The 25031-nt window shown below is 52.0% G+C and overlaps 2 protein-coding genes across 4 annotated transcripts; one reads left to right on the top strand and one right to left on the bottom strand.

The window, feature by feature from the left end:
• The first annotated feature begins 58 nt into the window (after positions 1–58).
• Positions 59–8038, top strand: NSUN5 (NOP2/Sun RNA methyltransferase 5). Of its 3 annotated transcripts, XR_014519989.1 has the most exons (11): positions 59–219; positions 1416–1538; positions 1648–1825; positions 2213–2321; positions 2642–2780; positions 3280–3395; positions 3908–4086; positions 4782–4989; positions 5778–5930; positions 6757–6961; positions 7047–8038. XR_014519989.1 is itself a non-coding variant. In XM_083479339.1 (10 exons), the coding sequence occupies exons 1-10, from the start codon at positions 88–90 to the stop codon at positions 6764–6766; spliced, it is 1347 nt and encodes a 448-aa protein (XP_083335465.1). In that variant the 5' UTR covers positions 59–87; the 3' UTR covers positions 6767–8038. The 3 variants fall into 3 exon arrangements, 2 of the variants coding, with proteins under 2 accessions (XP_083335465.1, XP_083335464.1); XM_083479339.1 differs by having other exon boundaries at positions 6757–8038; XM_083479338.1 differs by lacking the exons at positions 6757–6961; positions 7047–8038 and adding an exon at positions 6523–6727.
• Positions 7160–23699, bottom strand: LOC310695157 (nuclear envelope pore membrane protein POM 121-like). The gene is made up of 13 exons (XM_083479187.1): positions 23136–23699; positions 19427–19642; positions 18654–18830; positions 17697–17777; positions 17089–17263; positions 15782–15894; positions 15271–15347; positions 14600–14724; positions 14207–14309; positions 13732–13905; positions 10763–12499; positions 9858–9980; positions 7160–9608 (listed from the first exon to the last, which is right to left on the bottom strand). The coding sequence occupies exons 1-13, from the start codon at positions 23600–23602 to the stop codon at positions 9514–9516; spliced, it is 3663 nt and encodes a 1220-aa protein (XP_083335313.1). The 5' UTR covers positions 23603–23699; the 3' UTR covers positions 7160–9513.
• Between the last annotated feature and the right edge of the window lie 1332 nt (positions 23700–25031).

Here is a 25031-nt window from a genome sequence, read left to right as displayed (position 1 = left end):
TCGCAGCTCTACGAGCATCTCCGCTAACCCACCCGCGAGCATGCGCGGCTCCCTTTCCCTGCGCATGCGTATTCAGAGCTTGGCGCCATGCGGGAACGCGGGCGGAAGAGTGGCTCCGCCGTGGGGCCCGGCTTATACAGCGCGGCTGCCTCGGTCCTGGCCGGACTGGAGAGCCGGGAGGGTGCCCTCAAGACCCTGGTCTACGGGAGCCGATTCCAGGCGAGTAGAAATAAATATTTGCATGTATTTGCATAAATTGGAGTGACAAGCTTGGCGAAAGGAGGGGCCTCTACAAAACGGGGTCAGGCAGATTTATGGCAGAGTCGGAGGCTGCTGCCGACTGCGATGGTGCAAATGGAATCGCCACCTGCGGGGGCTGTCTATCTTGGGATGTCAATAGCGAGTGGATGACGTCAGAGAAGGGGGCGTCACCCTCAGGCCCTGCATCAGATTGGCCACTGTGGGGAAGCAGCCTGATGAGGCAGGGGAATGGACCAACTTTGCTCTGGTCCAACAGGTGTATTTTATAGGAGGATATAAAGCCACTTTGTTATATCAAGCCAGGCCATTCCTGGAGTTAGAAGGGGCCATAAGAGTCCCACAACCCTGAGATTAAGAATCCTATGCTCCACTAGCTCAGCTATCCAGGTGTTCATTGATGAACCTAGCACAGTATTTTCTAGTCTACACTGGCAGCAGTGACTCTCCAGGGTTTTTCTGGCAGTCTTTTTAAATGCTCAGGTGAGTTGAACAGATAAAGAGCAGCAAGCTTTAAAAAAGGCAAATGGCATCTTGAATTAAAGCAATAAAATAAGAAAAAGCTGAGCTGCAGGGATTTTATAGTTTGAACTCATAGCCAAGAGAGATGATAGGAAAAGAGAGGGATCTGCTGAAGCTGAAGCTGTGCTAAGCTGTTAAGGGGAGGGGGCACCTGAGACCTTCCAGATGTTGCTGGACTCCAATTCCCATCAGCCTGTGCATCCAGTGGCAAGGGATGATAGGAGCTATAGTCCAACAACATACAGAAGGCCATGGGTTCCCTGGGGTAAAGTGCGGAGCCTAGCTGTCCATCAAATTATTATTTCAGGTGTGTGCGGGGGGGGGGGGTGTCTTTCCAAACTTAAAAATAGAATTTCCTGTTAGTGCTTGTTACCTAAATCAAGTGCTCAAAGTGGTCATAGCAGCAAGTAAACCAGCCCCACTCCCAAGCTGGCATTTTTCAAGTGTTTTGGACTGTGTTTTCCATCAGTACTAGCCAGCAGGGACTAAGGATGGCCATGGGGCTGATGGGAGGTGTAGTCCAAAGCACCTTGGAAGCAACAGCATGGGGGAGGTTGGAGTAAAGTGTCCACTTAGCTGTAAAACACAAATAGTCTTTGCTCCATTAGTGACAATGATCCCTGCCCCTCTTCCAGAACCCCCGGCTGCTCTGCGCCCTCGTTTCGGAGACCCTTCGCTATTCTCCTGTGCTGGACGCTATATTGGAGGCTGCTGGCTTGCTCCGTGCTGAGAAGAAGCTGCAGCCGCACCTGGCAAAGGTGAGTATGAGGGGCGGTTGCAGCCCCAGCCTCAGCCCCTGGGCTCCCCCATGCCCAGAACAAGTACCCCGTGCTGTCACCCACTGGTGCCCCTCTTCTTCCTTTTCAGGTGTTGGTGTATGACTTGCTCTTTGGCAAGGGCCTGCGTGGTGGTGGGCATGGCAAGGTCCTGGTCCTGAAGCATCGTGCCCGTCTGCAGGCCGAACTTGCCCGCTTGAAAGTCCAGAAGAAAGTGAGCCGCAATGAAGATCTGCTGCCACCGATGGCGGCAGGAGGGGCTGGCCAAGGTAGGTGGCTGGACGTGAGGTGCCTTTCCAATATCTAGGCTGCTGCACTGGAAGAACCTATCTTAATATTTCATGGCTGCCAAAATGCATAGTCTCCGGAATCTCCCCAAACATAATGCTGTTCTTGGGAGAAAATGCACAGGCTCTGACTTGGGCTGACTCCCAGGGAAAGGTGCTTTGAAGTGGGGCAGAGAGACAGGGAAGCAGGCTCCTGGTCTATCAAGTTTTATTTACATAGGAGAATTTTTAGACTGCAGACTCACTGCTGTCTCTACACCTCAAGACCAGCTACAGGGGCGGAAGGGGGTGGGAGTCTTCATGGTTGATGATGAAGACCAGCATCTCAGTTTGAGAACTCAGTATCCCAAGTTCCTTGTTTGTTTCCAGCCCCTCGAGTGCCGCGATACGTCCGAGTGAACACCTTAAAGACATGTGTGAGTGACGTTGTTGACTACTTCAAGCGCCAGGGCTACTCTTACCTGGGTAAAGCAGCCAGGTGAGCTTGATATTCCTTCCCTCCTTCTCAGACCCTGCGTGATCTTGGGAGAGGCTGGTACTTTCAGGGTGTCCGCCTGCTAGCCAGCAATGGGCTCAAAACCGTGGCTAGATTTGTTTGCTGTTCCTACTCAGATCTCTTCCAGATAGTTGAAAGCCCTCCAATTGGAGGAGGAGGAAGAGCTTTTTCCATTAGTGGGCAGATTCTCTCTGGCATGGATTGCCTGCCTTGGGAGGGCACAGCTAGCTGGCTCTGGGCTGTGTGGGTGTTGGGGACGTGGAATGAAACTTAACTCCACATCCCATTGTATTTCCCTTCAGCCTAGAGGATGTGAGCTCCTTGTCCGGGAAGAAATTCCTGCTGGATCCCCACCTTCCAGAGCTGCTCATCTTTGCTCCACAGACGGACCTCCATGAGAACCAGCTGTATGCAGCTGGGCACATAATTCTTCAGGACAAGGTAAGGGTGGCGTTCTCCAGCTGTGGCACAGGAAAGTGGGGGAGGGTCATTTTTGCCCCAGCAACCTCCTACCTGTTGCCCCTGGAAGTGCTGGGTTCCTGAAACAGACTTCTGCTTTCTTCTAACTGTGGCTTCGGGGTTCCTTCAGGAATTGTGTTTCCATGGACATTGGACTCTGCCTTATACCAAATCAGATCACAAAAATGTTGGTGGGGCTTCTGAAATCTGGTGAATGCAATGCAGCGAATGCTCGTCTTTGAGACAGATCTGCCCTTTAAAAGACAAGAATGTAAATGTACCCTTACTGGCTTTTGTCTACAAAGGAGACACCAGCTTTTGGGTGCTGTTTGGTCTGCCTGCTTGTCTCCCTAGGTGTGGGTGGGAATAAGCTGGCAGGGTTAACATGTGCTTGTGGGGTGGTGAGAACCCCCTGCTGAGGCCAGGGAGTGTTTGGAAGAGGCAGGTCTCAAGTTCCACTTTGACTTGGCTCCTCTTATAGGCCAGCTGCCTGCCTGCTTTCCTCTTGAACCCCCTGCCGGGGTCCCACATCATCGATGCTTGTGCTGCCCCCGGCAACAAAACCAGTCAGCTTGCTGCTATCCTGAAGAACAAGGGGTAAGTACAGGGAAGCCAAGTAGGTCCTCAGTGGCAAGAGGGACCCAGCTGGGGCAATTGGCACTTGTGGGGAGAGATGCACCCTGTAGCCCTAAGGCTACACTGCCCCATCTCACTCTAGGCTTAGACCTTAGTGGGTTTCGAGAGAGGCAATAAGTCCTGTGTGCCTGTCTCTCCTCTCCCCACCAACCTTCTTTCTCCCAGGGCCTGCCTTACCCTTTATGGCCAATTGTGCCACTTAGAGGACCTGGAGCAGGAGAGAGACTAGGCTTCATTCAGTTTGACAGGTGTGGGTCCTGCTGGCCATAGTGAGAGTTATGATTGGCTAAGCTCAGTCAATGGGAGAGGAAGACTGGGCTGGGGTTTGCAGGGTGGGGGCGAGGAGTGTCAAATTCTCTGGAAGAGGACTCTGCCCTCCCTGACATGCTTGCTGTGTTTCTTCTGGGTTTCTCTCTCTTTCTGACTTTCTGGCTGTGAACACTCACGGCGCTTTTCATACTCCCAATGCACAGGCAGATCTTTGCCTTTGACCTGGATGCCAAGCGCCTGGCCACAATGAGCACCATGCTGGTGAGGGCGGGGGCCACCTGCTACCAGCTGGCACACCAAGACTTCTTAGCCACAGACCCTGATGATCCCAAGTACAGCTCTGTGAGATACATCCTCCTGGATCCCTCGTGCAGCGGCTCAGGTGAGCAGGGGAAAGGTCTTGGGGAGCAGATATTCCCATCCTGTGGAACTCCAGCTTTGGTCTTGCACAACTGCAAGCCAATGTACCATGGGGTGTCAGGGTTTTGCGTGCTGAGAGATCAGTGAGGCAGTAACTGCTCTGGGGTGGTCCTAAGTGCTTGGCTACTCAGTCTTGGTACCACAGAGGTGGCCTCTGAGCCCCAGGCAATCATCTGCTGCCCTCTTAAGCCAGGAAGCCAGGTGCATTTGCTTTTATTTATTTATTTTTTAGTCTCACTAAGGATACCTTTTGGCCCTTCCTCTTCCTGATGGGGTGAGTGATGGTCTCTCCAGAGTTTGTGAAACCTGTTGGAGTTGACCAGGGTTCACTTTATGAAATTATACCAAAGGCTTCCTATGGAAACTTCCATCATGGAGACTCTGGTGGGCCGAATAATCTCTGGACTCTTACGTTTTCTGCACTGTGAGCTCCAGCCCAACCCTATAGCAAAGGCTGCCTATTTTAGGGCAGGGCCTGCCCATTAGGTATGCTCAGGACTGCGGCCAGTTGCTGCCAGGCAGATCCCAGCCTGAAAGCTGAGCTCCATCTACCACCAACCTAACCTGCGGAGCCCAACCCTGCAGCCTTGGAGCAGTTGTAGCCTATAGCACCAGGTTAGGGAAGGCTGGGTCCGTCTCATGTACCTTTGTTCCCAGGAATGGTCAGCCGGGTGCCAGTTGAGGAAGAGAATGCCAACCTCCCCGAGCGCCTGCAGGCGCTGTCCAGGTTCCAGCGGAAGATGCTGGCTCATGCGCTGAAGTTCCCTGCTCTCCAGCGCCTGGTCTACTCCACCTGCTCAGTGCACCAGGAGGAGAATGAGGATGTGGTGCTGGATGTGCTGAAGCAATGGGGAAAGGAGTTCAGGTACCGGAGAGGAGGGGGTCGGTCAGAGGGTAATGGTGGCTGCAGGGCTCAAAACACAGGCAGGTTTGACACAGCTGGCTTGGGGGCCAAGGCGGTTCAGCCTTATGCCACCGTCCTGGAGGGCTTTACCTAATACATTCAGACATAGGAATGAGGATGCAAGGTCAATAAAGGAGAGGAGGCCGGAAGGACCACCAGTTAGTTAGCTAGTTAGTTAATCAATCAATCAATCAATCAATCAATCAATCAATCATACCCCCTTCACAGGTTATAGCATTAAAATACTATACAGGCAACTCCCAATTTACGTGGGGGTTCATTCCAAGGCACTGCATGTTTAAGCGAAATTGTGTGTATTTGAAACACCATTGAGAAAGCCTGCAATCACCCCTTTTTGTGATTTTTTGGGTCACTTCTGGTCGTGCACATATTGGATGCGCCTAAAATGGTTGCTGCCTATATTAAAAACAAAACTTACCATAAAAATAAGGTGTGTCCTAAAAACACACACCTCGAGCGTCAAAACCCAGGATAGAGTTTAGCCTCCTGCCTCAGGAACCTGTACTTCTTCCATCCTGAATGATTTGGTGACTCCTGCTGCATCACTGTCCTCTCTGGACACAGCCAAGCCCGGTACAACCTCCTGTATTTGTTAAGAGGTTAAGGACAGGTGCCTCCCCAAGACTGGAAGTGGGTGGGGTGTTATCTGCTGCTTCCATTCCACTGCCAGAGGGAGTCCACAAGAGAGCTTGCCACTCACAGGAGTCTTGCCTTTCCCCTTCTTGCAGGCTGGCGGAAGTCCTGCCTTCCTGGTCCCAGCGGGGCTTGGCCACTTGCGCCAAGGCAAAGTGCTTCCTGAGGGCTTCCCCAAAGGAAACGCTAACAAACGGCTTCTTCGTGGCGGTCTTGGAGAGGCAGCCGGCGGGAGCCTCCGGGCCCAGGTGAGTGGGGCACTTGCTACCCTTTCTACTATGCTGGAGAAAGGACTGGAGGGGCATGATCCAGGCACAACACTCAAGAGGGGCTGCAGTGGGGAATATGCATTTGGTGCTGGGGCGCACACATTATCTACTGTATAGAGTGAAAACAGCAACATAATTTTTTTGTGGGGAAACATAACACTAATCCAAAGTTTTGAGGATTCTAGCGTACAGACACAGCCCTCCCTGTTCTCCTGCTTTTATACTAAATTAGATGCTCCTATTTAAGCAGCATGCAAAATAGGTCCATGTAGCCTAGGAGGTGGCGGCCAAGCAGGCCTTTGCAGGTTGCTTTGATCAGTCATGCTGATTCTTCCAATTGTGTGAAGCAGGGCATACACAGCCTCCAGGCCTTTTTGATCCTCCGAAGGTCACACTCCACTCAGTCCTTCTGCTTGGCTAGAACTTGGTGATGCCTTTTGCTTACCCGGCTAGAGGTGGTGGGACTTGCAAGCCAGAGCCATGGAGCTTCAGGAAGAGGGAAGGCTTAGAGGAGCTGGGGATAGAGGGCTGCTTGTACCTTTGCTAACACCTGCCATTTTTGTGCCCCTAGCTCCTCACAAGAGACTCTCAGTGAAGTAGGTGCAGACCCATGCCTTCCTCTTAAGAAAAAGAGGAGGAAGAAGAAACCAGAGACTTAAGAAGCCTTGTAGGACTGACTTGTAAAGACCATCACAAGACAACACAGACTCTGCTATAGGAAGTCGGCACCAGAGAACTTTGCAGGCTCTGGAATAAAAGTTTGCACAGAAGTGTTATTCCCCCCCCCCCCTCCAATTTATTCCAGAGTGTTGTGAATCATGGCAGGATGTTGGTAGATGGACTGGCCATTATTGGGGTGGTGGGTGCTGTAACTTAAAAGGCACCCACCCCGCACTGTTTAATTCTACTCTGGGAAGGAGCCGTCTTGAAACTACTGGTCTTTGCCACTTCTGTCTGCCCAGAACATGCAGTCTGCAGGTACAGACCCAACCTCACTGAAGCTAAGCAAGGTCAGTGGCCTATTACCTGCTTGGGAATGACATGTGTGTTGCCTTTGCTGGAGTATAAATAAGGAAATAATTTTGTGCTATGCAGATCCATCTGAAGTGGGCAGGCCTCCCTCCATCATTCAGGAAAACCCGGGGGTGAGTTGGCTGCTGCCACCTTTGGGAAATACCTCCCGCTAAAACAGAAAGACACTCTCCATCTCAAGCAGTTTTGTTTTTATTTTAAATCAACATAAGCAAGGAAAAGAAATTGCACATTCACGCTAAAACCCTCAACAGGAATGATCCAAGTCTTCATTGCGACGTTTTCTTTTTTAAAAAAAAGTCAATCATTCTCCCCATCCTCACAGACGTCATCCCACTCACACAGTTGACGCTGGCACTCTGCACGCAATCAATGGAAAGGATGCAGCCTGGGGTGGCGGGGAGGGCCCCAAGCTGTTTCCCTTAGCAAGCTCAGGATGTGGTGGCTACCTGGCTGGGCAGAGACGTGACTGAGGTAAAGGGAGAGAGGCAGCCCGAGCTCAGGAAGCACCTGTTGTCTCCACTTTCACAGAATTGGGTTTCTTTTGGGGGGGGGAGGGATACAAAGGGGGTTCTTAAAGACAGCACCATTCCCATAGCAAGGCACTGCTCTGCTTACTACCAGCATGCCAATGTCATTTATCCACAAGGCAGTGATCTGTGGAAGCCTCGTTCTTTTAGAAACTTCCCCCACCCCACATCCAGGGGTTGGATGGAAGCTTTTGGCTACTGCCCCTCCAATGGCCCAGACAAAACACTCACTCCCCATGCCAGGCACCCTCTAAATGTGCAAGAGCTCTCAAGCATTACAGGACAGACAAAGCCACATCCACATTATAAAAGAACATGGAATGGGATGGGGGGGAGAGGCAGGCGAGGGGCTCCCAGCCTGAGACTGTTGCAGCCCGGCCACCTCCTGCTCCTCAGAGCTCCCCACCCCAGCTAATTTCCTAATGAACAGCTTTGCACTTTCACACACTTCTATGAACCAAGCTTGAAGGAATTCAAAGGCAATTTAGCTTAAATACAAAAATAAAGTTTCATTTTGTTAAAAAATGTTTAAATATTTTTTTCTTAAATTTAGAATTAGGCAGGCTCACGCACACACTCTCACACCGTTGTCTCCACTGTATGAAAAAAGCTGGCAGACACTGGGCTTTCGCGCTTCAAGAGGGAGGCGGGGGGGGGGGGAGAGGAGCTGGGGTGTTCTGTCCCAAAATGAAGGGAGCTCCTTAGAAGAGGAGGGGGTGCTCTTTTGCTTGCTGGAGCCTCTTGCAAGCAGTGCTGTGTAGTAGGGCAGCCAACATTGTGCCATGGCAACCCTCTTGGAGCCTCTTCTCTCCCACCAAAATCCAGTGCAGGGAGTCAAAGGCACTGGAGCTGTGCAGCCCTGTTAGGGAGGGCGGCCTTGCTTCACCTCCCTCTCCTCCTCCCAGATGATGCACACAGAGCCGCCCCCTGCTTAGCACTGCCAGCCTCCCAGTCTGAAAACTCCCGAGTGCTTGGCTCCACTCGGCACACGTAGCCACGTCCACACCCAATTCGGCGGGGTTCGTCTCCCTTGGAGACAAGACAGCCACCCCCCAAAAGAAATGTTTACAGCAAGTCCGGCATTACCAACATGCCGCCACACATACAATTAAATTCTTCCTCCAAACTCGATTCACAGAGCAATTGAGAAAAAAAAAGGAAAGGGAAAGAAAGAACACATTCTGTGAGCAGAACAGACAGACGGATGATGGGGGGGGGGAGGGAGATGGAAGAGGGCAGGGGCTCAAGTGAAGCAGCAGCAGCAGCAGCAGCAGCAAGGGGGTGAGGTGGGGAGCTACCTCTTCCACCCCAGCATCTCCCTGACTGCGGAGGGGGTCCCAGCCGCGGAGGAACAGTGATTAGTGTTTCGACGAAGGGCCCCCAGCACAGTGACTGCAACCATGGAGCCTCAGCAAGGTGGTTTTGCCAGCTGCAAAGGGGCTCTGAAGGTGGTGCGAGCGCGAGGTGTGGGCCACAGCATCATCGGAAAAGGACCCCAAGCCCTTGGTGTGGGGGGCCTCTGCCCTGGATCAGGAGAACCTTCTGCCACTTGTCTCCAGGAAGAGGGGAGGGGGCTCCAGGTGGAAACTGGCACACCGCTGCTGGCCTCCTCCCGGCACACTGCCCTCCCTTGGCAGCCAGAAAAGGGAGCAGGTTGAGGTAAGGCAAGAAGGTGGATGGGAGGGAAGAAGGATCCACAGGGGGCTGCTCACATGGGGAAAGGGAAAGTAGCCGATATGTACAAAATTTAATCCAGACTCAGTCATGGACTGTTCAAGTAAAAAGGGCTTGGTTTCTCCTGTCCCGTTTGAGGGGGTAAAAATTGCTCTGGGTAACTTCCTGCGGACATCACAGACAACGTGGCTCCTAGGCCAGTCAGTCCTGCTGAGGGTGAGCTGTAGAAGCAGCAGCCTCCGTCGGGCAGGTGCTGTGCCCAGGCCAGTCTGGGCCCGACAGCAGGTTGGCCGGGAGCTGGAGCCCAGCCAGGAAGTCTCTCTTGGCTACTTCTTTCGGGTGTGCTGCCTCCGGGCTTGTAGCCGCTGGCGGGAGCCAGTCTTGGATCCTGCCCCGATGGAGAAGGTGGGGGCTGGGGGCCCTGCAGGGAAAGAGAGAGAAACAACAAGAAGCCCCCATGTCAGTCTTGGCTACATAGACCGAGGTCAGAGGGTTCACAGCAACAGCCCCTTCTGCCACCCAGGGCCGGATGGATAAGGGGGAAATGTATGCTGGGGTATCCCACGCCCCCCCCCCCCACCATTCACCCAACCCCCTCAAGTTCATGGGAGCAAGGAAGCAGACAGAAATCCTGTCCCATAAAACTCTGCTCATCTTCCCAGACTCTTACCAAAAGGAGGTCCGGCACTTCCAAAGGTGGGGGTGATGGATGTTCCAAAGGAAAGGGTGCTGCCCCCCACTGTGCCCGCTCCTGGTGCTGGCGAGCTCTGCCCAAATGTGGGTGGTGGAGCTCCTAGAAGACCAAAAGGTGGTGAAATGAGCGGCCCACCAGAGTAGGGACATGCATCCAAGGGGAAACAAAGCCAAGATGCTAGTCTCTGCGCTTTACTGCATGGGACTGGGAGTAAAAGAGCCAGTCCTTCTCTGCCTTTGCAAGACAATGCAAGGCCAATTGGACAGAATGAGGCAGGTCAGTTTGGACCTGCCTGTCTCCCAGCCAAGGGAGAAATGTCCCCCTCCTCTCTCAACATGCCTCAGTCTGTCACTGACATGAAGGACTGAAGCTTCATGCTCTAAAGCTCCCTAGCAGGAAGGCAGAGCGAGTCCAGCAAAGCATAAAAACCTCGGCATCTGTGCACACCCAGAAACTTTGCATGATTTATTCTGCTGTCAAAATCCAGGCTTTGGGAAGATCTAAAACTTTAGATTAGGAGTGGAGGAAAAGGGATGGAAATAAGGAGGAGGGAGGAGCATGGATGTAAGACCTGGATCCAGGGGAGTGAGTGTACACAGAACCTCCATGTGGCAGGGAAAGCGTTTCTCTTTTCCCTTCCCCTACGTTTAACAGATTGTACCTGACAATGTCTCTCAAATTCTCAGGCTTTGCAAAGAGAAGAGGATGAAGAATGGTGACAGTGGGCAAACGCAGTTGTATGTACAACCTGTTTTTTAAAGGCGGCCAACCCTGGAGAGAAAGGAGCTAGGGGCATGGCTGCAGCAGACCCACCCTGCCCTCCACCTCCCTTGCCCAGGACCCAGGTATGTGTGTCCATCTCAGGTTGGGGAACGACTCACCTCCAAAGGCTGGCTTGCTCTCTTGCGTGCCAGGGATGTTGAAAGCAAAACCAGAGCTCTGGCTCTGGGCCCCCAGAGGGTTTTGTGCCAAAGAAGATCCAAAGGGTGTTGCCGCTGCCGCTGCCCCTGCTGCCCCAATCTGTCCACTGCCAAAGCTAAAGCTCACGGGAGCCGCTCCGGGACCTGCAGTGCCAGCAGCAGCAGCAGCTGCACCCATGCCAAAGGCATTGACTGCTCCAGGGGCCTGGTTGGCTGCCCCAAAGCTGAAGGGAGTGGGAGCTGAGCTCCCAAACACCGGGCCTCCCGCACTGCTGTTGCTGCTCGTGGTCTGAGTGTTGGACCCAAAGCCCGACGTGGCGGAGGTCGTGGCCGTCCCAAAGGAGAAGACAGAGGTGGTGGCTCCAAATGCTGGCTGGGTGGTGCTTTTTGCACCAAAGGATGGTAGGGCCCCAGTCCCACTGAAGGGTGTCTGTGAGGGGCTGCCAAAAGCTGGTTGGGCCGCTGGCTGGGAGAAGTTGAAATGAGATTCAAAGCTCACAGGCCCTGCAGATGGCTTGGTGGCTGCCTGCTGACTCTCGGCAACTGTTGTGTCCAAAGCCAGCTGGCTGGTGTCCGTTGGGTACGGAGGCGGTGGCTTGGAAGCTGTGCCAAAGCCCCCTGTGAATGCAGAGGCGCCGGACCCAAACATCAGGGGAGGCTGTGTTGTGGCCGAAGGGGCCGTTGTGGCACCGCTGTTGCCGAAGAGGCTGAAGCCTGCCGTGGTGGTGGTGGTGCTGGGAGCCGCCTCTGTGTTGCAGGAGGGTGCCTGGCTGAAGGCAGAGCTCACCAAGGGGCTGAGAGTGGGACCTGTAGGGGCAACCTGCTTGCCAAATTGGAAAAGGGGAGCAGTGCCACTAGTGGATGGGGCCCCAAAGAGCGAGGGATGCTGGGATGATGCTGGTGCGGTGGCAGAGGTGCTGCTAGGTGCAGCTGTGGAGGCCGGCATGGTGGGCCCAAAGCCAAAGACTGCCTTGCTTGAGGAGACAGCTGTGGAGTTGGCTGTGGTGGAGAGCAGAGCTGCTGCAGTGGTGGTCACAGTGGCCTCCAGGGGAATGGGGAACCCAGGCGTAGCTGTGGTGGTGGAGCTGCTGGCGGGCAGGGTGGGCACGGGCGCCGGCTGGAAGGTGAACGGCGAGGCAGCTGCCACTGTTGCAGGAAGAGCTGAGGTGGCTGGTGGGGGCGGAGCCCCAAATACGGGCTTGAAAGTGCTGCTGGAAGTGACAGGAGGAGCAGCCAAGGAGGAGGGCAGAGTCCCAGTAGCCGGGGCAGGCCCAGTTGTGGTGGTGCTACTCATGGAGAAACCCAGCCCCTCACTCTTCACCAGGCTGCCAAAGACGGGCTTGAACATGGGTGCTGCCTCAGGTGCAGGAGAGGCAGTTGTTGTTGTTGTTGACACAGGGGCTGCAGGTGGGCTAGTAAGAATCCCAAAGAGGGTGCTGGGCTTCGGGGCAGAGGCAGGCCGTGCTGGAGTCTGGCCCAGCTCAGAAGAGGAGGCAGCCATTGGGCTGCAGGTGCTGCTGGCAGGCTGGGCAGCACTGGAGGAAGAAGACAGTGCTGTAGTAGCCAGGGGCGCTGGGACACCGAGTGACAACAGTGGGGCCTTGGTCACCTCAGGGGAGCTCATGGGCATGGAAGATCCCAAATCCAGGGAAGGAGAAGCGGCTGACAGCGGAGGGATCTCTGCAGCAGAACCAGGACCTGGAATAGCAGGGGAGGAAGAGCATTGTCACTATATCAGAGAGGAAATGCTGCTCAACAGGGAAAGCTCATCAACAACAGTTCTCTGTTTTGCATCAGACAACCACTATTTTCTCTCAATGCCCCCCCCGGCCTCCTCCTTCATCAGATATCAGTCTTCAGCTTGCCTTTAAGATGCAATGTCAAATGAGAAATCCTGCAACTTGTATATTCTCCTTCAGCCACCCCAGCTGTGATTGCATACAGGGAGGTTGAAGAGGGCTGAGACTTAACTCATCTGTCTTGACAGAGACTAACATCTGCACACGGCAAAGAAGCAAATTGTGGGGGAGGGGAGTCTGTGCCCTCAAGAAACTTGTCAGGAATTCCAGAATACTGTGCCAACCTCTCTCTCCCCACCTCCTCTGATGTAGTTAACTTTGTCCAGTAATCCCTGGAAAGTGGCTTAGAGTAACCAGCTGGTTTTGACCTGAGACTTAAGGTCTCCCTGATCTTAACAAGACTGGACATTCCTCAAGGAAGACTCTTCATGAAGCTACAAGCAAGTCTATCGCACACAGGATCGGGGATTCCACAGACCACCTTAAGAACAGCTACCCGCAATGGAAACTCCCACCAGCTGTGGGCTAATACTGCTCAGCTCCCTCCAGTCCCAACATCATACAGCACTGCTGGCTGCGGCTGATAGGAGCTGCAGTCCCAGAAAGGGAAACATGCCTTACAGAGCACACAGAGGTAGAGTAGGGGCAGCCAAGGCAGCGCCCTCTCCCCACATGTGGTTGGACTACAGCTCCCATCATGCCTAGTGACTGGCTGTGGTTGGCTGGGGGAGGTGGTAGAAATCAACATCAGGCTGGCAACCCTGGAAAAGGTTCTCCTGCAAGTAGGCACTCCAAATTAGAGAAGCTCCCAAGGTAGGAAATTCCGACTCTTTGAAAGGAAGTGTCACCCAAGCTATTTTTTGTGCCCCCTTGAAAAACTGTAATTGATCAGCTTTTAATGGTATGATGCCTTAAAGAAACTAAGTAACTCAGATCCTTTAGCCCTCAGGGTCATCAGGTGCCCTCCACCAGATAAAAACCCCTCTGGAATCTCCCTCCCACACCCCTTTCCAAACCAGCATGGCTAGGTTTCTGCGGCAGGAAGGCAGAACGCCATTGGGAAGAGCTGCACCCTCAATCACATCATAGCCAAGCTACTGTCATCCCCCAAGGCCTCCCCAAACCACTCACCAGCTAGCCCTGAGGAGCTCTGCCCATCTTGCATCTTCTTCAGGCTCTCCAGGAGGGGGTTGGTGCTGGCAGCTGTGACAGCCAGCGACACAGCAGTGGACTTGTTAGGTATTGTCCCGAAAGACAGGGTGCTGGGTGGTGAGGTCATCGGCGCTGAGAGTCTGGGAGTGGAATCTGTTGGGGAGGACCAGCATGTAAGGAGCAGTGTGCTTAGGGCTTTAAAAAAATGTATTAAGCAGGATATAAATGCAGAATAAACCCAGGGGCACCCAAACACAACAACCAAGGAGGCAACCAAATGTACAAAGCCAATTGATAGACCTGCTATTCCTGAGAGCCACTAAAGGGACCTTCTTGAGGAGATCCAAAAATCCCCGTTTTCTGTTTTATTTTACTCTGCAAGCCCCTTATTCCAATGCCCTCCCCTCCCTAAACTTGAGGCAGTTCATACACAGAGGGGAGAGGGTGCTCCTACCAGTCTTGTCCTCCAGGACTTTGTTGAACCACTGCAGAGCAGCCTTCTTTTCTGCATCCAGGTCAGCAGAAGTGACAGAATAGCCCAGCTGAGGCGGAAGAGGCTGTGGAGAGAAGAGGAGGGACATTGCTTGCTTCAGGTGAGCATGGCAGTCCAGTGGCCCCCAGAGGAAGGAGGGAAAGCCCTCCAAGGGGCAGCAGAGGCAGCAGCCTGACACCAAGACAGTCTACCTGGCTCAGCCTTGTTTACACCAGGGGCAGTCAAAGCGGTCAGCAACCTTTGACTCAGTCAAGGCAAAAGGCAGTGAGTCAAGAGCTTGGCACTCATTCTCTCTCACTCCAAGCTTGTCCTCAAGGCCAACTAAGTCCAGAAAAAGGAACAGAAGGAGCGTACCATGGTGAAATTATCTTCCCGCCGAGTGGAGAGCAACTGGATCTTCCGCTTGCGCTTGCCAGTGCTGCCTGATGAAGGTGGCGACACTGGTGAGCTGTGCCTGCTCCGCAGGGGCATCTCTGCTGCTGCAAGAAGAAGAGGCCAGAGTTGGTAAGCCCGCGGTTTTATGCATGAGGCCCTGCCCAGCCAAAGGAGGCTTGGGATTCTGCAGCACTGGTGGCCTGTTTCTAAATACTGTCACTTTAAGCTTCTAATAAATCCCAGGTGGACATAATGTGAACATGGGAAGTGAGAGGAAAAACCTTCTAAAATGGGGTTGCTGAGACGTGTAGCATCCAGCCCTCCAAATGCTGCTGACAACTCCCCTCACTCCTGACAGCCAGTGTGGCTGAAGGCCAGGGACAGTGGAAGCTCCAGGGAGATCTGGATTGCTACACGTTATGATACATCCCCTGCCTCCGGCCATTCTAAAGTCTTCCCAACTAGCCTGTATTGAGATAAACATTCTGCCCACCCGCCCGCTCCACCCACCAAGAGTTTTGCATTTGTTCGTTTTTTCCTTTAAGATCATCACAACAGAATCAATGCCACATCAATTCTGGTTCCTGCTCCAGGTATGTCCACCTTTTTATTAGCAAAGCATCCCTGGCCCCCTCCACCTGCCTACTCACACTCATTCTTCTCTGCTGGCGCCTCCTTGTCTGTCCTCACAGGTGTGGAGTTGATAGACTGGTGAGACTCATCATCCCTGGAGCAAAAGGAGAAAGCCAGTGAGACCTGACTCTTGAGGACTCATTGCTCTCAATACTCTGGCAGGTGAAGGGGTGAAGCTAAGGAAACGGATGCCTTGGAGGACCCTTGCTATAAAATGTACCTTGTGCTGTCCAAAAACAAACACATTAAGGAGTCAGCTTTCCCATTTCACAGAAGCCTTCTACCTATTCAAAGGCAAAGTTGGTCTTGTACAAGACCTCTAATGCTTTCACTCAGAAACAGCACTCTTTTCCAGAGGGCGCATCAACATAGGAAAACTGTGGCAATGTGAAAGGAAAGGGAGGTGTTGCTCTGGATGGGAAGCATGGGGAAGGGGGGACTCCTTGAACCCCCCCTCGGCTGGCCTCCTGGCCCTTCCCGGCCTTGGCCCCACACTGCCAGAAGCAGGAAGGGAGAAGGTGCACTCACGTGAGGCTGGCATTGGGGTATCTTGCTTTTTTGTTCGGCCTCTCAGGTGTCTGAGAACGGGAGGATGCTGGGCTGGAGAGAGGAGAGGTGCTTGGGCCGCTCCTCTTCCATACCTGGAGGAGGGAAGGAAAGAGGACAGCAGAGGCAGAGTAAGATGGCAGCATCACACACCTCTTAGCTGGAGCTCTAGTGAAACCACTTAGCACAGCCTCAGCCAACCTGAGGCCCTTCAGATGTTGCTGGGCTACAGTGCCCATCAGCTCCAGCCAGATGATTTAATCCAAGAATGGAGAGCCTATGGCAGCATTCGAGGCATTGCTGACTGGAACCCCCATCACCCTGACCATTCGTCGTCCTGCCTGGATGGGCTGCTAGAGTCTAACAGCATCTGGAGGGCACCACAGATGCCCCCTGTCTTAACAGATATAAAATGAACGAAATCCTGGAACACGGCAAAAGTCACAGCAAGATCAGAGTAATGCAATTACTAAATCTTGCCTTCTATATTTACCAACAGATGAAGTAACACACTTTGTAAGCATGTTCACACCCTGCTGTTCTCGCATATAATTCAAGATGAAAGTGCTTTCATGGGGGCTTCCAATTCAAGCACTGACCAAACCCAGACTGGCTTCATGTCCGCCAGGTAGCTGGGTGAAGGGCCAACAGGCCAACCCAGAGAATTAGAATATAAAATAAGATGAAGTACGATGATGCAAGAAGTCAGGACACCGAGCAACAATGTTCCTAGGAGATGAAAATATTTTTGGAACTCTGAGAGGCCTTTCATGTTCCATGTCCTAAAGGCATTTCATTTCAGGGATAACTTTCAAAGATTAACTAAAGCTATATGCTGTCAGCTGGCCCTTCTACAAGTAGGAACTCTCAGGGGCATCTCAATTGTCCAGTGTGGCTTTGCCATCCCCATGTTCAATTTTATCTAGAACTAGGGCAGCCTTCTGCAAACTGGGCTCCAGATGTTTTGGACTATGACTCATCAGTTCCAGTCAACATGCTATGAATTATACCAGTTGAAAATGTATAATCTCTAACAGTAAGGGGGGGGCCTAAGCTTGACTTCTCAGGTATACTCTTTTGGTTTTTTTTAAATATGAGAAAAACAGTTTAAACATTTATGATGAAGACCATTGAAAAACAACTACTGTAACACTGGATTTAGAACTACTGATTTTCTTATTAACTTACACAAAGGGATTGCCGCTCAGTTGATATATCATGACTTGTGATGCTAAATATCTCCAGCCTCCCTGACCATGGGGAAAAGAAGCCAAGGGACCGGCACGTACCTGTGAGAGGCCCCGGGTGGAACTGTAGGAGCTGGCGATGGCATTGCGGATGGAGCTAGGGATCCCCCCTACAGGCAGGCTGTTGATGGAGCTGAGGGAGGAGGTACGCGACCTCTTGGAGGAGCCTTCTTCCAGGCAGTGGGACAAGAGGAGGCAGCGCTTCAGGGAGCCAGGCCTAGGGGCAAGAGGCAGAGATGGCAGTAACACAGTGAGCCACCTTCGACAGGGCTCTCCTTGTCAAAGCCTTGCTGGGAAGATGGCCTTTTACAGAAATCACCCCACAATTCATATCCAGGAGAGCATGAAGAGATTTGCCAAACCTCAAACTTCTCTCCACCCATATGAACAATGACCTCAATCTGCCTTTCCTAGCACAACCATGTGCACAGCAGCATTTCAGCGCCAAAGGACACATGATGAAGCAGATCCAATTGTGGTTTCTCTCTTTTTAAAAATACTTCAATGCAGGTGAGGGGAGGGGAGAGGGTGGAGGTCAGGCCTCTGAACTTGATTGGTGTAATGAGCACTGCTCCCCTACACTCCACCATTATTTGTTAATACCATTATTAGGAGGAAGCCTTTTTCCAGGCAAAGCTCTCAGTACTTACTTGGGGACCAAAGATGCTGGGGCGCCGTTGGCCACCAAGGGCTCAAAGGCAGACTGTCCACTCCCGCTGCTATCATGGCGCCTGGAAGGGGGGAGAGAAAAGGGGAAAAGGTCTTCAGAAAACGTAAGAGGGTAGCTGTCACAAGCATGGATCCAGCTCATTAGGATACTGAGCAAGGCCAACTCAGCTCTCAGCCTGGCAAGGCAAGGGATGGCACAGTGGTGGATGCCAACAACCTTGGAAGACCCCAATTTAAATCTTGGTGCAACTTAGCAGGTGATGCAAGGGGCTGGTGGTTTACCATTTCATTCATTTTTTGAAGGGGGCTATTCAGAAATTAGTCAAATGGTTTTGAGAGAGGGGTCTTGCTCTCTTAGATTTTTCAGCTAATTGAAACTGAAGTCCATCTCAGCAGCCTCTCACCCTCACCAAGCCACATTGCAACAGTGCCATGGTCCAGTTTGGAAGCAAAGCAAAGCCAAACCGTAATTGAGCATGAGGCTGAGAATGTGTGGGTGTAGAGTGAGAATCATGATTGCCACACTCCTCTTCCTGGCTGTGCAACCCGTATGACATAGCAATACGGGCTTGGGATTTGTCTCCCCCATGCAACCACAAGCCCAGTTGGAGGCCCAGGGAGGAGGAAAAGCACCTGCAAGCACCTGAATACTCAAGCACTTGTGCACAGGTCCCTTAAACAACCGTGTAGTTCACTCACTTAAGAGACTTGGGGGATATAGAGAGTTCCAACAACATGTAGGAACTTGAGGCTCACTATGTCACCAAGAACCCACTCCAGCCTTGATAGGGGCAAGGTACGACTTGGGTTGTTTCTGCCTTTTCTCAGTGATTAAGCATCAGTGGTTCTGAGGCAGACATCTTCAGTCCCAGGATCTCAGGCCCTTTGTGCCCTAACGGATGCTGCTGGCAACCAGACAGGCCACTGCTAGCTTTTACCTCCTCTTGCTCTCCTGGCCACCTGGGACATTCCGGTCCTCCTCTCCCTCCTCCTCCTCCTCCACGGCCCTCTTTCGGCTCTCCCTGAGAGCGCTCAAGACCGTCTCTTTGGCGCATGGGTCCAGGGTACTGTTGGGCGTTGCAGAGAAAGCCACTGGGGAAGCCAGCTGCTCCAACCTGTTAATAGGAAGAAACAGTAGTCATAAGGAATTGGAGCTCTCCCGCATGCCAACAATATGCTCTCCCTCAGGAGGCAAGGTGTCCCCACCCGCCTGAATCCAGTGAGATCTTGTTGGCAAGAGTTATGGCTGCAAGGAGTCTCTCTCCACATCAGCCTGAGGGCTTGCTCATGACCTCACAAAGCTCTTCTAGGGCAGCAAGCTGATGCTGATTAAGAAGTCATTCTAGGGCCATCAGCTGAAGAGGAGGAAGAGAGGCTTGGCTGCTCACACCAACCAATCAGGACTGGCCTAATGAGGCAACAGGGCCAAGTGAGATTTATGCTGTGTATACACCCCAATTTTACAAAATCAAAATCCACCAGAAGGGATCTTCCCAATTTCTCCTAGCTCTACCCAGTCATTTTAAACATTTATTGGAATTGTGTTTTAGTCTGTTTTTTTAAAAAGTGGTTGGGTTTTTTGTTTTGTCTTGTTGCATTTTGTTATGCTTACTGTTTGTTGCTTTTGTTAATCTTTTGATTATTAAAAAATAAAAAAATAAACCCATGAAGGAATTGCTTGGCTTTGGACAGATCCTAGCCAGAGACTTACAGTGGGGAACGGCAGAGGCTGCTGTCTGGTCGAGCAATCTTCACCGTCACAGGGCTCCGGGCCAGGCTGGAGTTGTGGACAGACAGCCTGTTTTTACGCCGATATCCATCCCAGCAGATTGAGGGCAGGGTCCCCAGAGAGGCGTACTGTGCCTGCTGGATGGGGTAGCGCCGCCGAGGGGAAAGCATAAAATGAGGTGATGCAGAGAGGTGGTCCCTGAAGAGAGAAAAGAACACGGGTCAGTCAAGACAAGGGGAAAGAAGATGCCCAAAGAGTGGCTGGCCTTTCCTCAAAAAGCTAGAAAAGGAAACCCTCAAACTGAACAGGCAAGTTCTCTTCTTGGCCACTACAAGGGGTTTCTTTTCACAGCCATGATCCACTTTGTAAGAAGAACCTGGGGGAAACTACACACGCTCAAAAGCTGAGGACTGATGGCGCTCTGAGTGTCAATAACCTCAGCCACAAATAGGAAGACACATGATCCATCAGTTTATACTGCTGGTTGCTTTACTGCCCTGGCAAAATGCTTGGCAGACACTGTCCTCACTACACCAACCTGAACACTAGTGCAGCAGTGGCTGGATTCAAGTGTGGAAGGCTTCTGTTATTCATCTGAAAGATATACATCAAACAATCTCCATCTAATTGTTAAAATCACTGCTGAGCTGTTACAATCACCTAACCTAACAAACACACACACACACACACACATATGGAGGTTGTGAAGCTCAGATACATCACATCAAATGTATGGCATTCTATTGAACACCCACATGAGCTTGTGGAAGGAGAGAGGGGCTCCTCTAACAGTTTAAAGTTGGCTGATTAATGTTCAAAGAAATGAGGTGCCGAAATGGGCTCCCCACCTACTTCGTAAGGGAAAGTCCGGCCCCAGCAGCCTCTCAAGACAGGAGAGGGATATGCTGGAATGCTTTCCTTAATTCCTTAATGCAAGGCAAGCACATCAACATTCAGGCCTTCTATGACTTCAGGGATGCCTTTATGTAAGACAATTTCCTGCAGAAGACAAAAAGGTATTTCTCTCTTCACAGCACACATTTCCTGGACTTGCCATCTCTGAACTATCACAATGCAGAAAGTTTTGGACAAGCCACTTCCACACAAGGGACTGGAATGAAGATGCTGAGAATCCAAACCTCTCTGAGGAAACAAGCAGATCAGACTGCAGCTACAAGAACCCCCACACCCTGCATCCTGATGCTTCTCACATTAGCCATCCTGGTGCCTTGGGGAAGCCCCCAAACAGGGGGGAAGGGGCAGCAACCCTTCCCAGCATCTGATTCAGAGGGAAGCTGTCCCTGAAGATGTCTGAAGGTTCCATTCAGCCATCAACAACCCTCCTCCTCCTCTGAACATGCCATCTAAGCCAGGGGCCAACACTACAGCTTGCAGTAAGCAAGCCCCATGGATTAATCCTGCCTATAGGAAGAAGCATTTTCTTGTCTACTGGCAATCAAAGTAATCAGCCACCTGAGGTTCCAGTCTTATGGTGGAAGTCTCCATATAATCTCACCATTTCCTATACGCCATGTGTAATTTGATAAGCATCTATCTAGTCCCTACCTCAGTAGTGTTAATATAAAAAAGTTCCTTCCAATAGCACCTTAAAGACCAACTAAGTTAGTTCTTGGTATGAGCTTTCGTGTGCATGCACACTTATCTGAAGAAGTGTGCATGCACACGAAAGCTCATACCAAGAACTAAGTTAGTTGGTCTTTAAGGTGCTACTGGAAGGAACTTTTTAATTTTGACTATGGCAGACCAACACGGCTACCTATCTGTAACTGGAACTTTAGTAGTGTTATTTGCTGCTAAACAAAAAAGCATCCAATACATTTAGCCTTTTAGAACACAAGAAGCTGTCCTACATAGAGCTTGGACCAAACTGGTCCAGCTAGCTTAGTACTGTCTGTATTGATTGGCAGAGGCTCTCCAGGGTCTTCAGTAGGGGACACTCTCAGCCCTTCCTGGAGATTCTGTCTAGGACTCTGTCCTACCACTGGGACACAGCCCTACCCCTCACAGGAAAGCTACTGCCAGCAAAAGGACACACGCCTGAGTTGGGTCTTTTTCTTTATTGTTTAGACCATTTACACACCTAACTATTCTGGCTGAAACCAACATCACTCAAAGTGTCTAACCTGCCCTTTTTAAATAAAAAATTCCTTCCAGTAGCACCTTAAAGACCAACTAAGTTAGTTCTTGGTATGAGCTTTCGTGTGCATGCACACTTCTTCAGATACACACGTGCATGCACACGAAAGCTCATACCAAGAACTAACTTAGTTGGTCTTTAAGGTGCTACTGGAAGGAATTTTTTATTTTGACTATGGCAGACCAACACGGCTACCTATCTACTACTGCCCTTTTTAAAATACAATGGTAAAGCTGATAAAGAACAAACAACAGAATCTCTCTCAACACAGTCTGGCAGCAAGCACAACTGTTGATCCCAAACTGGCACATTCAGCCTTGAGAAAAAAGCCTGGCTGGTCTCTAGGCAGTGATGGGGCTCCCTCAGGACATTCAGCACCCACTGCTTTCAAGTAAAGCACCTGTATTAGCACCACACAGCAGGGTGATTAAATGTTCCAAGGCTTTGAATGAAAGTGAAACAGGAGGGAGGGGAAAGGAAACCTGAGCTTTTCTGTGTTGGAAGCCCCAAGAGGAGTAAGACAGGAGCTCTAGAAGAAGAGCAGCAATAGATGGGGAACTTGGAAGGATAAAGAAGTCCAGGATCTGATACTAAAATAATTTAATGAGAAGGGAGTAAAAAGACAAAAGCTAAATGACACTCCAGCGCACTGTCAAATGAAAAGCCTGGCCAGGCAAGTTATTGTGACTAATTGCAACCAGGGCCAAGAGTGGAAAATGATGCAGAGCAGAAAGAGCAACCGGAAGTGGGAGGAATGCAGAGAGGTGGGCAGGAGAGGTTGCAGCCCACATGCTCCTCCAGGCCATGCTGGGGGAAAGGTCTTGCATGAAACCAAGTGTCCTAATCTGCCCTAAGCTCCCTTGGTCCCCCATAAGATCTTTACCAAGGGCCCCCTAGAGACCCCTCTAGCAAAATCACTCTCTTCTTCCAAAGTTATCCTGGAACCATCATAGCTACAGAAGCTGCCTCAATACAAAAGGCTAAACCCTGGGGAACAGAAACTGCACTTTTAGGCAGGAGCTCAACAGCAGGCAGGAGGAGTGTCTTGCCCCACATGCAAGTGAGAGGGGTGTGTGTTGGAGAAGGAAGGAAGGCTGGGTTCAAGGTGTGGGAAGTGAACATGTGGATGGTTGAGGGAGCTTTATTTTGCACATCCACGTGCCCAAAGATGAAGAAGGAGCTCCCTAGACAAGCTGAAGACAACCAGTGGAGCAGGAAGAATAATGGACAGGGTCAGCTTCTCTTCGGTTTGCTTTCCCATCTCCAATAAATGGGCATGTGCTCTGCTGGAGGCCCTGCTTATGGCACAAGCAGCAGGCGTCTTTCCTCACCACAACCCACCACCCCGCATGTACAGAGTGCAAAAGAGCGCTCCTCTCTTCCTCCGAACATGGGTGGAGGTTGTGGAGAGAGGAGTGTGACAAGCTTCTGCCCACGAAACATGTGCAGAGTGCAGAAGGGCGCTCCTCCTTTCTTCCGAGCGCTCTTGGGTGGGGGGCGTGGAGAGAGGACTACCCGTCGCCCTCTTCTTACCCGCAGCTCCCTCTTTGATGCTGCTGCTGCTGCAACTGCCGCCGCTTCCTTTCGGGCAGGACCGGGGCCGGTGAGGCGTAGCAGCATCCGCCCCCCATGGCAGGGCCCCCGTTGGCCACGGCGGGGGAGAAGGCGCGGTGGGGCAGCGACGACGGCCCCTTCATCTCCTTCCCGAAGCCGCCTCCTCCCGCAGAGGACGAGGCGGCCGCCCAGGCTCCCCCGGCCGCCGCCGCCACGGCCAGCGAGAGCGCCGCCCCGGACAGGCCCAGCAGCAGTACCAGCAGCGACAGCGACGCCGCGGCCGCTGCCGCCGCGGCCGCGGGGAAGGCCCAAGCCCGGCCGCCCTCAGACGACCCTCCGCCTCTCCGCCGGCCCCGCTGCTGCTGCTCTCGCTCGCGAGGATTCCGCCGCCGCGACGGAGGCCACCAGCCCCAGCCGGGCCCCGACGCGCCGCCGCCCCGAGACATCGAGGCCCCGACGCGCCGCAGCCGCCACGGCCGCCTCAGCCACTCGCGCTCTTCCCTTTCCCGTGCCCGGCATGCACCGCGCGCCCGCGCGCGCCCGAGGAACAAGGGGGCGTGGTCCGTGGATCTCGTCGGCTCGGGGGAGGAGGAGGGAGGGAATGGGCGTGGCCTGGAGAGAACGAGAGGCCTCTTTCTGCGAGGCGGAGGGGAGGGAAGAAAGGCGGGAAGGAAGGAAAGTGGGGCGGGGCGCCTGAAGCGCTGAGGTGAATCTGAGTCGCTCTCTCTCTCGCTCTCCCCAGAGCCTGGGTTGACCCCTGGGCAGGCGGGGATTCAAAATGGTCTCCCTCGCAAGTGTCCCCGAATTGGCCATGAGGAGAAGAGGAGCCCGGCTAACAGGTCATAGAAAATGTCTGGCCACAGAAGGAGCTGAGGAGATGTTTGTGACTGGTTACAGTCACAAAAAGGGGGAAACAAAAAGCACGAATTACGCGAATAAATAAGAATAAAGTAGAAACAGTAATAGAAATAAATTACTAACACGTATCAGTAAGAAAAACAACGCACACGGGGGCAACAATCCCCTCACGGAGGTAGACTGCGGTGGCGCTTGGAAGTTCTGAGGCTGCAGCCAAGCAAGTCTTCCCAGTGGGCTGCCCGTTGGATTGAATTCACCAATGATTATGATATTCATTTCAGTGGGTCCACTCGGAGTAGGACTAAGTAAATTAAAATCCTCCGATCAGTTGCCCTGGGTTAAGATCCAAGGAGGGGAAAGGCAGTGCTGGTAGACTCAGCACCTGTCCTGCACCTCAGCCATGAGTAGTCAACATGGCGCTTTTAGGATGTTGCTACAAGACTCCCAGCCGCCATCAGCCCTAGCTAAAGGGAAGTCTTCTTTCTACACATAACTGTTAGTCTCTTTCTGCATAAAACTGCTCCATTTTGGGGAAGTTTTGCTCCTCTTTTTTCCTGCTTTTTAAGAAGTCTTGCTCATAGGTTTTTCCCTGCTTTTGCACACACTGTGCAAACCTGCTCTTCACGCCTAGCTGACTACAGAACCTGATTACATTGTTACATGTTATGATCAATCATTAAGTAACAGACATCCCAAGCTCATGGAAAACAAACTGTACTTGCTCTCCATGCCTAGCTGACCATATCTACAGAACCTGATTGTTATATTGTTTGTGCCAATTAATCCCTAGTTACAATTCAATTAGGAGGCTTCATTTCTCAGCCTTCTCTCCATCAATGATAAATGATCACATGTAATCCCCACCTTTCACATGCAATTCCCGCCTTAGTACTTATGTTAACCAATCACAAGTTTCTGTGTGTATGTATGAACCAATCAGCCACAGGCACACTTTGGCAATGCTTGTAATATTCAATAAAAGAGGCTCTCAGGGTCCGCCCAGACAGACGCCTAGCT

Source organism: Podarcis liolepis, assembly GCF_965112155.1.
Source record: "Podarcis liolepis genome assembly, chromosome: 16".
NCBI lineage: Eukaryota > Metazoa > Chordata > Lepidosauria > Squamata > Lacertidae > Podarcis > Podarcis liolepis.
Note: the sequence above shows the minus strand (reverse complement) of the source record. Positions and strands in the feature narration are given on the sequence as shown.